At 41.2% G+C, this 17135-nt stretch overlaps 1 protein-coding gene across 2 annotated transcripts; it reads left to right on the top strand.

The window, feature by feature from the left end:
• Nucleotides 1-652: 652 nt before the first annotated feature.
• LOC135486728 (TPR repeat-containing protein DDB_G0287407-like) lies at nt 653-12157 on the top strand. 2 transcript variants are annotated; one of them, XM_064769798.1, is made up of 22 exons: nt 653-765; nt 1535-1644; nt 1967-2035; nt 2295-2401; nt 2589-2728; nt 3021-3154; nt 3505-3600; nt 3707-3853; nt 4197-4333; nt 4537-4651; nt 4969-5076; nt 5212-5385; nt 5716-5903; nt 6253-6422; nt 6777-6960; nt 7285-7408; nt 7738-7866; nt 8270-8385; nt 8886-9015; nt 9225-9341; nt 9746-9970; nt 10174-12157. In XM_064769798.1, exons 2-22 carry the CDS (start codon nt 1549-1551, stop codon nt 10780-10782), a joined length of 3315 nt encoding a protein of 1104 aa, XP_064625868.1. In that variant the 5' UTR covers nt 653-765; nt 1535-1548; the 3' UTR covers nt 10783-12157. The 2 variants fall into 2 exon arrangements, with proteins under 2 accessions (XP_064625868.1, XP_064625869.1); XM_064769799.1 differs by lacking the exon at nt 653-765 and adding an exon at nt 1078-1224.
• The last annotated feature ends 4978 nt before the right edge of the window (nt 12158-17135 follow it).

The raw sequence follows: 17135 nt of genomic DNA, 5'->3' as shown, positions 1-17135 counted from the left end.
TGCACCCAATTACTCTTCCGCCAGCGTGACTAGCCACAATCATGGCGCGTACCCTAAGGCCTGTCTTCAGATTGCCGAATATCTCACGTCAAACATGAACGCCCTGATAGCTCAGCGGTTAGAGCGCTGCGCTTTAGATTGGGTGGTCACGGGTTTGAACCCCGGCGGATGTATTTTTTCGTTTTTTTAAAAGGTCTTCTTTCCATTTTTCATCCATGGACGTTTTTCAGGCCCGGATTCGAATTAGATTCAAACCCTGGCGAATCTTATATCGTTTTTTTTAAAAAGCTTTCTTTCTACTTTCATCCATGAACGTTTATCAGGCGCGTATCCAAGGGGGTGCACCAGAGGCACGCCCCCTAATTGATATAGAATCTTTGAAATTGACCATGAAATTTTGGAACACACCTGTAGTGCAGCAATTTTGATGAGAAATGCAGTGCACGCTCCCTTTTCTTCCAGTTCCTGGATCCGCTAGCGCTCTTAGAGCATCATCATTATTATCATTATCAATATTATCATGAAGAAAACCCCTTCACCCGCGAACTTTTCAGGTACGTTGCAGGTCAATTGTCTATGCTGTCACCTTTTAGTGAGGATAATAACTAGTAGTCCCGGCAAATGTGGAAAATGTTGTAAAAAAAATAAAAATAAACATGGCGGATGATTTTATTTTCCCGAAAATTGCAAGTGAATAATCCCTGCAAAGAGCTTAATTCATCTCGAAATTTTCAAAAATTAACACCTTTCTGATAGATTATAGTTGTAAGTATCCTTTGAAACCGTTTATAATGTTTAAAATTGCGTGGAGTTTGTTGTATTTTGCATGTTTGTTTTGGTGTTCCCACCACTGATTTTTATGATTTTGGACATCTGCCATCCGCCAGTGTCGCTCACCTTCACCACTGCCACTGGTCACTGTCAGTTGTGTCAGTCATGACTGTCCTAAGTAGGGCTACCAAGAACAGCATGGCCCCACTGTACATGTTATTGTCAATATTGAGCTTCGGCTTGTAAACGAGCTTGTGCGTCACTGTGTTGGGGTGGGTGTTCATTCAATGATTGCTTTGGTTCATAGTCAAATTTGAAGAAGACGAATCAGTGCCAAAACAAATCAAATGCGCACACTCAGAACACGTCACAAGGCCTAAGCTGACTTTGGACAATGCCTAAGGACACGGTGATCCTTTGTTCAAGGTGAACTGAAACGTATAACTATAACTGGTCAGTGCCAAACGTCTTCGAATTCGTCTATTAACTTCAACCATTTAACTTACCTACTTGTCATGTCAAAAATCAAGAGCAAGCATAGCCATGATTGATGAAGAATGCAAAAGTGAGGTCCTAGAGACCAGTCAACTCAATGAGAATCATGTGGGCAGTGGCAGCGACAACTCTGTTACTCTACTCATGGAGGTATTATTAAGACTACCTCCATGCTCTACTGTCCTCAGTGTATACTTGTCCCAACATCTCATTTGGCCCCATTCAGGCCATTGATTAAAGTTCATTTGTTTTGCTTTCACTCTTTCAGTCATCAGGTGTTTTATGATGGAGACTGACAGAAGCAATAACGTCATCAATGTGTTTGTTACATCCTGTGACAGAGATTTCCATACAGAGAGGCATGTTGTCATCAACGAGGTAACTATGAAGTCAAGGATTGATGGGCGTTGAGGCGCTCAAGCTACAGCGTGACTGTTTTTACTTAATCATTGGAACCAGACGTCTTATTTGAGTGATGGCAACATCAGAATGATATGGTTGATCTACTTGAAAAGCTGTAGGGAATTAGCAGGAAATTGCCCCAAAAATTGGTTGCATTCAAAACCCTGCCATTGCCAAGTATTGAGTAACATGTTTGTCTGCACCATATGTTCCCTGGAAAATTGTGTATTGTTATGTATTATGATACAACACCTGTGGTGCTCAAGCTTTTTAATACCATCCCATTCTTGATTTGCAGGTGATGCCAGTTCTGAAATCTTGGTGTCTTAGTCATGGGAAAGAACTCAACTGTTACGATATAAGATGGGTTGGTATATCCTAATTGTAAAATAAATGCCTTCACACTGTCAATTATGGCTGTTTTTACCCTATGGGCTAACCAACTGGCAGACACCTTTTAGCACCAGGCCATCATGTCAGGTGTATGAAATTGCCTGTTTGTCTAGAAAATGATTGCAACACATGCTGACTACTTGTTGTTTAACGACACCATCTATTGTCTGTTTTAGAGAGATATGGGCATTATCCACAGGAGATTAAAATCATGGCATTGGTGTGTTTTTTAGGGTGGAGGTCAGACGCCAGATCAGGTGGATAATTTGAAGAAGATTCTCGAACAGATGAAGGTGCTTTATTATGAGAAGCAAATGCCGTTCTTTCTCAATGTTACAAGGTTTGTATTGTTTTTTCTGACACACTTTATTCATATAGTTACAGCCAACTGTTTCACCAGGCTGCATTCAAGCTCACATCTATGTTCAGTGTCACAAGCAGAGGGACATTCCCCTATCTGTTGATAAGACAATCCTGTGACTGCTTGTATCTGCATCAGTGATCAAATTAAACCTTATCATCTTCAGTGATATGTTGGAAAAGGTACCGTTATGGGGAGACAGCGACGCCAGGATGAACCAATTCAAGAAGTTCATCAAGTATTTTCACCTGGAACCAGAAGAAGTTGATATTCTTTACAGTGCTTACAGAGAGGACAACCCAAATGGTGAGGCCAGGTCCCCTCTATCTTCCTTGCTGATGAAGAAACGTGGCTGGATTCAAATTTATAATTGAGTTGCTCCTTTGGCTCTGCACACTGGCTCAATTGGAACTTTGCATCATGGATCAAAAATTTTACATTGTGTGTCATTTCCACCTATTTTTGAAAGAGTGTAGTGGTGCTACCGCAGTATTTTCTCAGTATAAACCACTTCACATGAAGTACATGCTCTCGATTTGTTCATCTGTACTCTGTGTTCATCTGTAATTTTACCAACTATTTTGTGTTGAATTTGCAGGTATATTACTGATGAGGGATGATGGTTTCCATGGAGACCTAGATGATGATGTGAAATCATTGTTTATCACTCAGGGACTTATCCAGGATATCTTCCATGAGACATTACCTGGATTCCTCAAATCGAAATACCCTGTGCGTATACCTGTTTATGTAAATGTATCGATAAGTTGAAATTGTACAAAGATATGACTTATTTATTGGGTTCTGGTTTTGATGGCCTATATGTCCATTTGATGAGGAAATGGCGTGAAAATATTTGGTAATTTCACACTGAAAATTTAGCAATTGAAAATCCTTTGTTTGGAATATTTCACCTCAAAAGTATTTAAAATACCTTGATATTTTGATCTTATTGGGTCTTATGAACTATGTGTTAGCTTATCATTCCCAGCACATGATCCATGATTGCATAATATAAGGATTGTAACTACTGGTTTTCAGTTCAGCTACTGATTGAATGCGCCCCCTATTGTTTATTAAAGGATGACAGAATAATTCGGTACGGATGTCAGTACTCTGGCGGTGGGAGAAGGAGACAACATCAGTTGGTGACAATGGATGAAAACTTTACTTCGCAGGTAAATGTTTAGTTTTCAAACTCCTTTATTGTAGATTGAAATGTTAAAGTTTTTATCAGACCTTCTTACAATAGTACAATTGAATAAAAAATGGGTTTTCTTGCAGCTACTGGAATTGTTAAAGAAGAAAATAGGTCTGGAGTTGGGGGCCGGGAGGCCTGTAGAGCCTTTTGAAATTGTCAATCTCATGCAGAAAGATTTCTTAAAAATGAGAAGTCAGATTGTGCGGGGTCGAGAAGACTCTGTCAAGCTGGTAAGTCATTCTTAGTTTTACTAATTGTTGTGTTTTCTTCTTCTTTGTCTGGTGTGTGTTTCTCTTGGGTGCCAGGTGAGGTTATGGCCTTGTGTTGTTCTTTGGCCAATTACATGCAGGAGAAGTCCATCACAAGCTACTCAAATTTCTCAATTAGATAAAACTTTGGATGCGGTGTTTTGCTTACCCTGGTATAAACACAAGGTTCAAAGAATCTCAGTTTTGCATCTTGTCCACTGCCTTAAAATGTGAAAATCTAGCGACTCGATGACCACATGCAAGTGAGATTGAAAATGCTGAAATGAAATACATCTTAAAATGTTATGCTTCTGGTGATTTCCAGATTGAAGACTACATCTTTCAAGAAGAGAAGGATGTTCCGTTGGTGATCCTTGGGGATTCTGGTGCTGGCAAAACATCTCTTATGTCAAAAGCTGCAGAGACAGTTCTGACCAAGGCTGCAAACTCTGAGCTCTCAATGTAAGTCAACAGCATTCAGATCAACATTGAGATTTATCTGCGATGAGCGGTGTCCTGAACATATAAGTAAAATAAGTTAGATTTTTGACTGAGATGTCAAATAGGAACTCATGTTGGATTCCCTACATGTATAACAGTATTGACTTGAGTATTCACAATGACTCTCTCACGGTTAATATTTTCTGTTTCATTGTTCCCTTTAGGCGCGGCGACAAGCCTTGGCAGGTGTTCTATCATTTTGTTGGTGCTGTCCCTGGATCAACCGATCTTGAACAGTCTATCAAACGGTTAATTAAAGAATTCAACATTGTCCAACAGGTAGGGAAAGAAACAAACTAACAGACTTTTTGGACTGGTTCCACATGGAGCACTTTTCCTGCTACACTGGGCTGTAGTGTTTTGTTATATTTCTAGGTTACCCATCCTCTGATTAACTGCTCTTGGTGTTGCTTAACTTCAGTGACCAGGCTGAACGCTCCATCCACAACTCCTAAAAGCAAATTCCTCCACAAAAATAGGTGGTTGGACGTCTCTTGTATTAGTGAGTTTGATACATCATCCCATCATCTGTAAAAAAGTTAGCATATCGACAAACTGTTATAGCACCTCATCACTGTATTTCATTCCATATTCAGGATTCTGCGATGCCAAAGGACTTGACTGCTGTGTGTCAGATGTGTTGTCATTATCTGTCTAATCCTAATTCTCCACCAACCATCGTCTTCATGGATGCAATCAACCAGGTATAGCCATATCTAAATTGAACTTTCCTTGGTTTGGAAAAATAGCTGTCAAAATCTTATTTGTTGATCCTTGACCAATTTAAATCTGCACAATAATCCTATTCCTTGGTTGATTTTTGCTTTGTTTCTTTTCAGTTTACTGTTGGCAAGGACGCCTCAGTGTTAAGCTGGTTGCCACGAAAATTGGCCCCTCAAGTGCGCTGTGTTATCTCAATGATGACTGATTCAAAAGAGTTAGAGTACTTACAGGCGAGAGAAAGCAAGTCTCAGGAACTCCATATTCCAACGCTGTCGTTACAGGCTAGAAGGGTGAGACATGTATATATAGTTCTGGTGTCATACAGGATGCTGCTCTCTTTCTTTATTTGCTTTCATACCTGCACTTAATGATTAGAACAACATCTTCTCCTCTTACCCCAACCCAGATGACTAGTATCTGAGCTGGTATGCAAGGAGAGACAATAGTGAGGACACTTTCTTGTCTGTTGTCTATTTTTAGTAAACTTCAGATGTATTGAGTGTCCCTACATTGCTTTTATCAAACCACAAGTGACCTTTCTTGAGAGGATCCATTCCTTAAATTCTTGAGTGTGTGAATTTCATGCAAGTTTTTATGTGATATGCCATAATTTCCTCCAGGAAATTTCATCAGAACTTCTAGAGAAAAACCATAGGGACATAACCTCATCACAGATGGATCGTCTGCTTGAGAAACAGAGCGCCACCAATCCGTTATGGTTGGCTTTTGCATGTGAGGAGCTCAGTTTGATAGAGGATCACAGTTCCATCAATAATGACATTGATAATCTGGAAGAAGGCCTTACAAAGTAAGTAGTGTGTCCTGATGTAGTTAATTATTATTGCCAATCATTGGCCAGTGTTGAAAAGTTTAACATGAGTGTGAAGTCTATTGCAGGGTTCAGGTGAGCATTACATTTAGGTATCCCTTCACGAAAACCCTTTATGCTAGGCTGACATAAGCCACGTGTCCAGGGACCTCCTGGGGGTGTCTTGTCCCCTTATCACATGAGAAATGAGTGTGGATGGGCACATTGTATGTAGATTGCGATGTTGATGTATTATGGCTTCATTGTTGGCTGAGACTCCAGAGTCTGCAGATTCAACTGACAATTCCAGTTAACTAACCTCAACTAACCTATCTTTATACTGTTTCAGTTTATTAGAAATGGTTTTACAAAGAAAAGAGACAGAGCCAAATGGTAACATGGCAGTTGCAGTTCTTTGCCTGCTGGAGGTGTCATCATCTGGCTTGCTGCAGACGGAATTATGCACAATTCTTAGCGAGGATAAAACACTCATGCCGCCATCACCTTTCGACGAAAAAGGTATTGTAGTTTGATGTTTTGGTTTTTAGTTAGGCTTTGTTTGTCTGGAGTTTGGGATGTCAGGGCAGATATATCCAATAGGTTTAACATGGTTTGATACCTGACTATGAATCATTCATGTCTAATCCGCGGCCTGAAGCCTCACGCCACCTGTGGGTTCGAACCAGGCACATCTTGGCCACTTACCGAGAGTCTGAGCCACAAGTCAACAACAGCTCTTCTTTCCTGGTAGCTGGTAACCCTAATTAGTGGCCTTGAATGCGCACAAGTTGGTGAATGCGGGAAGAAGAACAGGCTAGTCTTAGTTACACCAAAGCTAACATTTGATAAACTGCATTTTCATTGGTTTTTCAGAGGAAACAGAAAAAGCTGAAAAAGAGTCAAGTGAGAAGAAAGGCCAGAAGGATCGAATCCTCAGTGAAGAAAAATGGTCTGCAGTGAACTCCACACTAAAGGCATTCCTCAGACCATATGGAGATAGCAGCGAAGGCAGGATAGACTTCTTCCATCGGGCAATAAGTAAAGCAGTTAGAAAGAGGTAATTGATCGTGTTCCACTTAGGATTATTTTTTCAGCATGGTGTCTTTTGTCATCCCTGTGGTAATCATGAAACGGACTGTCTTCAGTTAGTCTGTAACGGAGGCACTCCTGCAACATATTGGAAGGGGTTTTGCTGATTTCTGTGAACTAGTCGCCTTTGAGGATTGAGTGGACCTTTTTGTGGAGCACCAGCTAGTCTGAAACTAACCGTGGCAAGGTTTTAAGGAATCCAGTACAACTCCTAAAAGTGAAACCAATATGCTTGTAACATACATCTGATAGATGATTCGACACTAAAAAAAATTAAATATTCAAATTCAAGGTACTTCAATATTGGTTCATCCCTGAATGACTCTGAAGAAGAGGGGCTGGTCACCAAGCTATGGTGGCATGGAAAACTCGCTGAATATTTTGAAAAGACTGATAACCTAGAAAGAAAAGTTGAGGTAAGTGATTGCCTCACACTGGATCTTCACTATGAATAGTCACCAGTGCCCAGCCTTGGTATGTTCAAGGCAGCCTTGAGGCCTCCGTGGCTCACTTAGTAGAAGATTTGTATTTGTACACAATAGCAATGCCTGAGGACAAAAGTGTTGACCGGTGAGTAGCAAATGTGACAGTTGTAGCTGATTTGGCCGCATATTGAATAAAGGTTTCAAAAACACTTTAGAGATCAATTTTTGTTCCTCCTACATTTCAGTTGGAAGCTCTGCTGTGGTCTGCCTTGAAAAAATGTGCATTGTGGAAAAGTCTCAAATTTCATCTTTCTTTTCAGGAGCTTCCATATCAACTGACCCAGATCAATGACCCTATCCGTCTCTCAGATTGTCTCACCGATTGGAATGTGTTCGATAGTCTCTACAATGAGGAATACAGTGCTAAGCTTCTGCTCTACTGGAGACAGGTAAGTCAAACATTCCTCTAGTTTTTTTCATTTCACACATATTCGTTCAGTTTTACATTGGAATGTTATGGCAAATGTGCTGGGTCACACCAAAATTTGTCGAATCGAAATGTTTCTTTACCATTAGTCTTCATGTGAAGATGTGGCCAAAACAGGCAATGAATTTTGGACTACTTATCTGTGTATTCAATGAATGTTCCTCTTATTGAGGTTGTGAATCAGCCCTATATCATACTTATATAATTTCTGAAAGAGTTGTTGTCAAGATTTGAGATGGTCTGATATCAGCCCACAGTACAGGTCAGTAGCTTGCATTATACATTCCCTGCTATGCTGATGAGAATACTCGGAGGTTGTTTTAACGCCACTGCCAACTACGAATACATCTCCTTACTCTTTGCAGATGGAAGAAGGCAACCTCGTGTCCAGTTATCGTTTGAGTCTGTCGGAGCTAGAGGCGGAACAAGGTGGTGATCAGGACCTAATGGCACGCAGGCATGAACACGTGGCAAGAGTATTGTAAGTGGAGAATTGGCCTTTCTTTTTTAGGGTGCCCATACCAATCACATTATCCTTACTTCAATTTGTAGAAATTTGACTTTTACTAATGTTTTCTCATAACCTGGGCTGCTGACGTTGATTATTATCTACTATGCTAATGTTGTGGTAGATCTTGCTAGTATGCACGGTCTACCACAACATTAGCTGACGCTGATGCTATAACATTAACTGACAGCTATAACATTAGCTGACGCTATAACATTAGCTGACAGCTATAACATTAGCTGATGCTGACGCTATAACATTAGCTGACAGCTACATGTATAACATTAGCTGACACCTATAACATTAGCTGACGCTGACACTATAACATTAGCTGACAGCTATAACATTAGCTGATGCTGACGCTATTACATTAGCTGACAGCTATAACATTAGCTGACAGCTATAACATTAGCTGACAGCTATAACATTAGCTGACAGCTATAACATTAGCTGACGCTTGTGTACATTTTCAGCCTGCAGGCTGGTCAGTATGTCGATGCATTGGAATTAGCAAACACGGCCATGAAGCTGGAACAAGAAATGGGCAAACGGCCAGAACGTATGGTCGAACTTTACCTTCTCATGTCAGAGATCTATGATGCGGTAAGTATGATTCACTCTCCAGCCTTGCCTGAGCTATTCCTCTATCATTTGCTACTTGCTGCTTGCAGCTCTAACAACTAGAGAACTGCACTGGATTGTAGAAAGAGTTATAAGCTAAAATTGACTTTTCAGTGATGCGCTATTGTGTATTGTGTAATTCAGCTTCTTTATATTGTTGCTTGCTGATATGGTGTCCTCTTGTTTTCCAGAAATTAAAACTGAATGATTTCGTGTCACCAGCTCAGTTACCAGATCTTCGCAAAACAATTTCATTCTGTGAAAAATCTATAGCTTTACGGAGGAACTTGGAGGGGGATTACCACAAGGTGAGAATTCAAGATGGGGTCTCGGATTTTCTCCTGGTTTTCTCCTTCACATTACAAATTTAGTTCTGTTTCATTGTAATGAAGTCCCAAAGTCATGCGGCCATTGAGTCGAGCACTGTTGACAATATGGTGAGGCACTACTCTGATCTGTCCTCAGCATGGCTGATGAAGTCAGAAGTCTTGCATCCTGCTCAGTTTTTTATGTCCGTCCATCCAGTTCCTCCTCTGTTGGTTACCTCTTTGAATGCCTCCCACTGTGCCCTACAGGATTATAATGGCTGTTGTTCCCTTGGCTCTTGTGATGTGCTTGGACCACCTCTGCTTTGGCAACAAAGAGCATGCTGTCACATTGGTGATGTATGTAGTCTAATTCGGAACTCAATCTATTTACAACTATTTTTCAGGCCAAACTAGCCATAGGTTTGATGAAGTTGGCATTTAGTTTGGAGAGTTGGGATGCATGTGGGGCGGACTCAACACTCAACGGTGACGAGGCTCTAAAGCAAGGAAACAAGTACATCGAGAGTGCCTTAGAAATCTTTAAGGCTCTGAATGACCAGGGTCACTATGCAGAGGCACTGATGACGAAGGGTGTTCTGGCTCCTAGGGGCAGCATGGAGCAGTTGAAGGTATGTTGTAAAATACATCTAGTAACACTATTAGAGTCCAGAAAGATTTTTAAAAGAAAGCAATTTTTGACTATTGTTCTTTGGATGGAGGAAGTTTGTAGCCAGGTGTTGTGAAGCCAACCAATTATGATGGTCATCTTGAACTGTACAACACTAGTCTGTAACTGTGCAAGCATTTAGTCCATTTCTGCTCCATGTTTCAGCTTTACCACGAGGCGTTAGACATTTGTATGCAACTCTATGGAGAGCGTCACATCCTGATGTCGAGACTGTACATAAACATTGGGATTGTCTACGAAGACAACAAAAACTATCTTAAATCATATGAATACTTCAAAAAATGGGCTAGAGTCAGTGAAGAGGTGCTCGGACCGAACCATCCAAAAACATTGCGCGCAAAAGGTGTTCTAAACGAAACACGGTACAGAATAATTGCCCAACGGATTGAAGATTCTGGAAATAACATGGACGATAATAGTCTGCAGACTGAGGAGTTGCAGGAATTGGGATTAGAACATTCTGGAGTGGATTTAGATAACACGGGGTTAGTCGCCCTGACACAAATGATGAGTCAGCACAATTTCACAGACAATAACCATGATGATGAGGTGTTTTATGAGACTTACGAAATGGACGATGATGATGACGAGGGTGATGATGAAATCAATGAGGGTGATATTGATGAGGACGACCTCTTGAACTTGGTTGATGAGAGTCACTATCTTGTTGACTGGAATGAGATTGAGACGGACCTTGAACATATTGATAGCAATATACCTGATAATGAAAACCCACAGCAACATGAACCATAAATGAACTAGCAGTATAACTTCTCTAATTCATTTAATTGCTTTATTGTCACAGAATAAAGCCTTGAATCTTGAATAGAGAAGTATCTGAACATTTCCGGGTTTTAAGTTGATAAGTGTTGATAATTTTTAAAGAAAACTTTCAAAAAGTTCCTTTTTTCCAGAGAGATTAAAAAGGGAGTTCCACCTGTTACCTGAATAGTTTTTACATCGTAACATTATTTCTTACAAGTCAGCATGTATAGGTTAGTCTCGTCTCATCTATAGTTGATGTGGGTTATTTTGGTGCTTTGGGTATTTTCAGTCAATGCTTATTCAATCAATTAGAAGAAATAGGTCAGTAGAATTTTCTGATTTGTAATCCACTGTGCATAAATACATTGTGCATGGATGTGGATATAAAATGACAATGCAGTCATTATACAGGAAACAAAAGCTGAATAGTTTCGTGTTTCTTCAAAAGTTGCTCTTGATATTCAATATCAGAAGGGTTTATTTATTTCTTGGTACAAAATTTGTATATTCTTGAACATGAGACCGCATTCCTGTGATAAAAAAGTAAATCATTAAAATAGATTCGATGCTGTGAACCACTTTTCGAGGGTGTTTATTTTTCCAGATAAAGAGCTGTGTATATTTTGCAGTTTGCAACAGTTAGTGGCATGCTGCTAGGGATTGCTCCCAGTTGCTTCTGTGTTCTATCATAGATATTTGCCAAAATACAATGCCAACGTGGTTACCGGCGAGCACCAAAGCAATGTCAGCAAGGTCACCTCCACAGTTCATTGGGTTGGTATTGATTTAATGTGATTTGATATTAAAAAGCTTTGAACTTGACACCAACGTGGTGACAATTTTTTAACAACCCAGCCCCAACATGTAGCCTCTGAGTGTTTTGCTGGAGGAAGAAAAATAAACGTGTTAAACCTTGTCATTGTATATACCTTGTCCTTGACCTTTGCTTGTAAATATTGTTTTGGTCCATTAAATCATGTCAATAATTTATGTAAAATACAGCAACAATTCGACAACAGTTATTTTAAATGAAATCATTGATGATGTTTCTCGCAAGGATGCCGCCATTTCTGTGACTTTGCATCAGCAGGGAAAACAGGGAAAATAGTTACTGTCAGCCAGACAAAAAGCCGGGTGCCCGCCTGGTAGAGACATCACTGAGTTGGCCTGTGTTGTGTACAAATAATTCCATGCATGAGTGGTAATATAATTTTCAACCCTAAAATATCTTGTAAATATTGCTGTAAATAAATCTGGGTGATGTCAGATCATTGAGATATGACAGGTGATCAATGTGCTGGAGACCTCTCTTTCTTACTCCAATGGAGGCATGCAAAATAAAACAAAAATGTTTGATAAATGAGACTGGCTTAGCAGTTGTTTTTGTGCCAAAACCTTTGTCTTTTACCCAGGTGAAATGATGTGAATATGATCTGTTTATCCACTCTGCGGCTCTGTCTTCAAGGGCACATTGAGATTGATTCTCCACCAACAGCAAAAGTGTCCTGATATTGTCAACCAGTCACACAACCCATCGGACTTGAGATCAACCAGAGACACAACTCGTCAGATCATCCAAAGGAACAACCTATGAGATCAGTCAAAGGCACACCTCATCATATCATCCAAAGGAACAACCTATAAGTTCAGCCAAGGCCACAATTCATCAGATCATTCAATGGAACAACCTATGAGATCAGTCAAAGGCACACCTCATCAGATCATCCAAAGGAACAACCTATAAGTTCAGCCAAGGCCACAATTCATCAGATCATTCAAAGGAACAACCTATGAGATCAGTCCAAGGCACACCTCATCAGATCATCCAAAGGAACAACCTTTAAGTTCAGCCAAGGCCACAATTCATCAGATCATTCAAATGAACAACCTATGAGATCAGTCAAAGGCACACCTCATCAGATCATCAAAAGGAACAACCTATTAGATCAGTCAAAGGCACACCTCATCAGATCATCCAAAGGAACAACCTATGAGATCAGTCAAAGGCACACATCATCAGATCATCCAAAGGAACAACCTATGAGATCAGTCAAGGCCACATTCATCAGATCATCCAAAGGAACAACCTTTTGATATCAACCAGAGACAGAACCCTTCAGATCATCAGGTCTTCAATTCAAGAAGGATTGTTCCCCACCATCATCGCTCAGAGCTACATGTTGCCGTGATCTGTCTTCAGGATAGATTGTTCCCCCAACAGGAACAGCGACTTATAACGGATCCTTATACGGTAAGGGACAAAACTCTGTAGGACTAATTTTTTGTACATTGCGATCCGTGTACGTATAAGAATCCGTGATAAGTCATCATTGATCTGAACCTCCCTATCGACATCATCGCCCATCAGACCTAAAATTATCTGTCTTCAAGACGGAACAATCCATCAACAGGTTACCTGTTAAACCCTAATTTCCTCAGGATGTTGCGTTAACATTTCGCCTCAGTATTTCAGAGTTTTTTTCAGAGAAATACACATAGGCCTATGCCTACAACTTCTGTTCAATTCAACACTCGGCACGTGCAGTGCCGTGTGGGACTGACTAGTTATCAAGGATGGCGAAGTCAGCCAGCCCACGTAGAAGCGGGAATGATTGCCAACTGGCAAAGCGAGGGTGGGCGAATTGGGTAAGAATCTTCCTCTCGAGAAATGAGAACAAAGCGCAGCTAGTTGAACATTATTTTGTACTCTGCATTGCTATAGATACAAATGCCTGTGCGGGATCTATATATTCATCTATCCTTTCAAGTTTCAGGACCCTGCCCACAGATCCATTGTCTCTCCCAGCAACATTCTGACTTTGTGATATTGTAACATTCGTAATCTGGGGCCGAATTCCAAACAACTCTTGCAGAAACGTTGGTTGTACCACAAACATCACTCCAATCACCATCACAATGGTAATGAGTAGGGCCTATATCATATATTCCATACGGCTCTTTCAGGATATTTTGTTTTGTGCAAGCCGTGTTTTAGTATCAAATTCATGAATGGTATTTGAATTATACATAATCCATGCATATGCAAACTGTCCAACTTATCATGTTAATCGATGTATCCATCATGTCGAAACTGGTCAAATAGGCTAACACTGTCCTCGAATAAGTAAGTAATCCTCGGTGATGTAAAAGGCGTTATAAAATCTTGGGATACGTGTAGAATCTGAGCCCACGGAGTTCCTAGCCACAGAGGAGAATCACAATACGACTTTATGTCCATTGTCTCTTCGGGCCCTCTTTCAATTGATGTTGGATCATCTTTCACGTGTGCCTTACGACTGGTATTCGAGAATGCGAAGGGACGTCGATACCTGCATGTGCGTGGCTGGTATTAGGAGCAACTGATTTAAGGCAATCGGTGTTGGTAAAGGAGCCACTGAATTGAGGCAATCGGTGCTGGTGCAGAAGCCACTGAATTTAGGCAGCCGAGGCAACTCTCACGTTGCTGTTCTCATTTTGAGCTACAACCAAAGAGCAATCACCAAAGATGACGTCGTGTCGCACAGTCATTAAACACCTTATCGGATTTTCTTTTGGAGTTCTCTCGGCCGTGCTTTTCGGCTTGGGCATGCTGGGCATCAAGAAGTGTGAAGGAATGGGGAATATTGAAAAGACGTTCTTCTGGACGCTGCTTGGGTTTCTGCTCTCAGCAGTGTATTGTGTTATTAAAGGAGAACCTGCACTCGCACTAAGAAACAAGTTTGCCTGGTTTCTTGGAATCAATCGCGTTTTCCCGAATTATTGCGTATATATGGCACTTGGAGTTCTGGGCTTCGGAGATCTGAATGCCATTTACTACACCTCCCCGATTATGGTTGGTATCCTAGCTTACATATTCCTCAAGGAACCGTACGGAATTTTCGATGCACTCATTGCTATTGTTATGTTGATTGGAGTGATGTTAGTCGTTTAGCCAAGTTTCCTGAAAGAGCTTTTTGGAATTAGTGATCAGCATCAGTCCATGAACCACACGATGTTACATCAGAACACATCTCGTAACAAAAGTGTTGGAGTAGACCTCACCACGGTTGATGAAGTCGGGTTCAAACTGCCCCGAATCTGGGCATGCGTGTTAGTGTTTCTTGCTGCATGTGCTGCAGCCCTTTCCTACATCTTTTCCAAGAAGGCGGTAGACGTTTTCGCAGTAACTGTAGTGTGCCAGGCGAATCTAGTGTCGTTTGCTGCTGGTATACCTGTCTTATCCGCCTTAGGACTATGGAGATTCCCGGCTGACGTTACCCCCTGGTTGTGGCTCGGGGCGGGGGCGCTTGCTATAGTTTTAGGTCAGGTAGCCTTTCAGACAGCACTAGAATACGAAAGCGCATCAGTTGTGGCAATGGCCAGAACTATAGAAATACCATTCTCATACATTCTGCAGGTTATATTTCTACATGATGTCCCGAATGCCTTGAACATTTCTGGTGCTCTTTTGGTGACAGCCGCGGTACTCGTTTATACTGGCAGACGACACTTTAAGAATAGAAAGAGCGAAGCCGGACATGCCGGAAGCGAGGAGGAGGATCGTCTTTTGGAAAATGGAGAAACTTAGGCCTAAGCCTAATCCCGTATCCCTAATCGCATGTACAGCGCACTCGAGACTGCGCAACGCATTTAACACCTTCAGCGCCGAACCTACGTGGCCCAAATCCCCCCTCCCCCTGAGCTGGTTATCGAGTCTCATGGACTTCATGAAAGAACTACGCCATCGCCATCTTGGGTCTTTTCAGTTTCGACCTTGCCCTGAAGATGGCGATGGCGTAGTTCTTTCATGAAGACATTTGGTCTTTTCAGTTCCTGCCGTACCCTGAAGATGGCGATGGCGTAGTTCCATCGTGAAGTCCGTGAGACTCCGATAACCAGTTCAAAGAGGGGGGATTTGGGCCACGTCGATCTACGTGGGTCGGCGCTGAATATGTTAACTGATGATCGTCGGGCCAGCGGCCATGAATCCGGCCATGAATTCAATGTCTGGACCATCTGCAGTCAATTCAGCAGATTGGCAGATGATGGAACAAGGTCGAAATGTTCGTATCTAGAACCAATAATAGCCCCAGATCAATGGGATTATAGGACACCGAATACCTCCTGACCACACTCTTGATTCACTGTATATTTTACGATGCATATGTATATACCCAGTGTAAAAGTTCGAAATGTCCTAAGGATAGATTGGCCGAAAGGATTCCACTATGGGCTTTAATCTCAGAGGAATTGACGGTCATGGTCTCTCCCACATACCAAACCATATACCATAATCCGTCAGAATGCAATAGGGCCAAAAACTGGCTCTTGGGTAAATGTTAAACATTCATGATTCCACCTTTTGCTCTTTCTTAGGACAGTGACAATAATCTCCAATTTGTTTGATAACGTTAGCAGAGTTGTTGTACATGTAGTACCAACATAATGCAAGTCATGTGTAACTGAAAGCTTAGCATCTCAATTGTTAGTTTGCGGAACCTCTTTCTCTCCATGTCATTAAGGCAACGTTTCAGGTGCCATGTAATACTGCAAGGCTGTTATCTTAAAATACTAAAAAAAAGAACCTAATTTGCATTACGCTATTTGCAGTCTTTAGAAAATCAATTGAGTAAGGCTTTAGTTTTATTCCGTAAATCCAATTTTCGAAATACAATACGCTTTCAAGATTATTGACTTCTACCTCAAATCTCCTCAGACGGAGCAGATTGCCTTCCGAGACGCAACGCGGGCTAAATACACCACAAAAACAGAAAGGATGCTTCGACGTATAGCACCTTTGGGGCACCCCCTGCAAGGTGCAGCCTTCGCACCCTTTTCTGTCTAGGGATGCTATGAAATAATGTTGAGTTACCATTGATTCAATGATATTGGGATGTCATTACACACACACGATCCGAATCATTTCAATGTCTTGGTACGTAAAATGATATTCCTGGTGGCATCACTGATTAAACAGAGGTTGCGCATCATTTATCAATCCCACTCCGACCTCAACTTTGTGGATGATCTACTCTTATGACAACTTCAATTTAACTGAACTGACGAAGGGATTTACACTGACTCGGATAACGACGTCCTTATACATGTATAAGTCCAATTTGGAATCTGAAATATTATTGTAAAGATAGAAATGGAATCGCTTGATAACTGTGGTTCAACCTCGGAGGTGAAGTCGGAAGGGTGAGCAGCCTCTATTTATCGTTCAATCTTTTTCTTCCCTATAGGCGGATGTCTATGTCCCTTCACCACTTCATATCGATCAGTTCCTACGAGGCCTTGAGGTCAAGATAACTGTTCCCTTCATCCTAGCAGCTGCCCGTCTTCACTGGGTGCTCTGGTCG

This window comes from Lineus longissimus, chromosome 4 (genome assembly GCF_910592395.1).
Source record: "Lineus longissimus chromosome 4, tnLinLong1.2, whole genome shotgun sequence".
Classification (NCBI taxonomy): Eukaryota; Metazoa; Nemertea; class Pilidiophora; order Heteronemertea; family Lineidae; genus Lineus; species Lineus longissimus.
The sequence above is the reverse complement of the archived record's forward strand: the minus strand, read 5'-3'. Positions and strand labels throughout refer to the sequence as shown.

Coding starts and splice junctions, on each gene's coding strand:
- LOC135486728 (XM_064769798.1), top strand. CDS start 1,549: ATGATGGAGACTGACAGAAGCAATAACGTCATCAATGTGTTTGTTACA. Junction 2,402..2,588: donor TTCTTTCTCAATGTTACAAG/GTTTGTATTGTT, acceptor TATCATCTTCAG/TGATATGTTGGAAAAGGTAC. Junction 9,016..9,224: donor TGTCAGAGATCTATGATGCG/GTAAGTATGATT, acceptor CTTGTTTTCCAG/AAATTAAAACTGAATGATTT.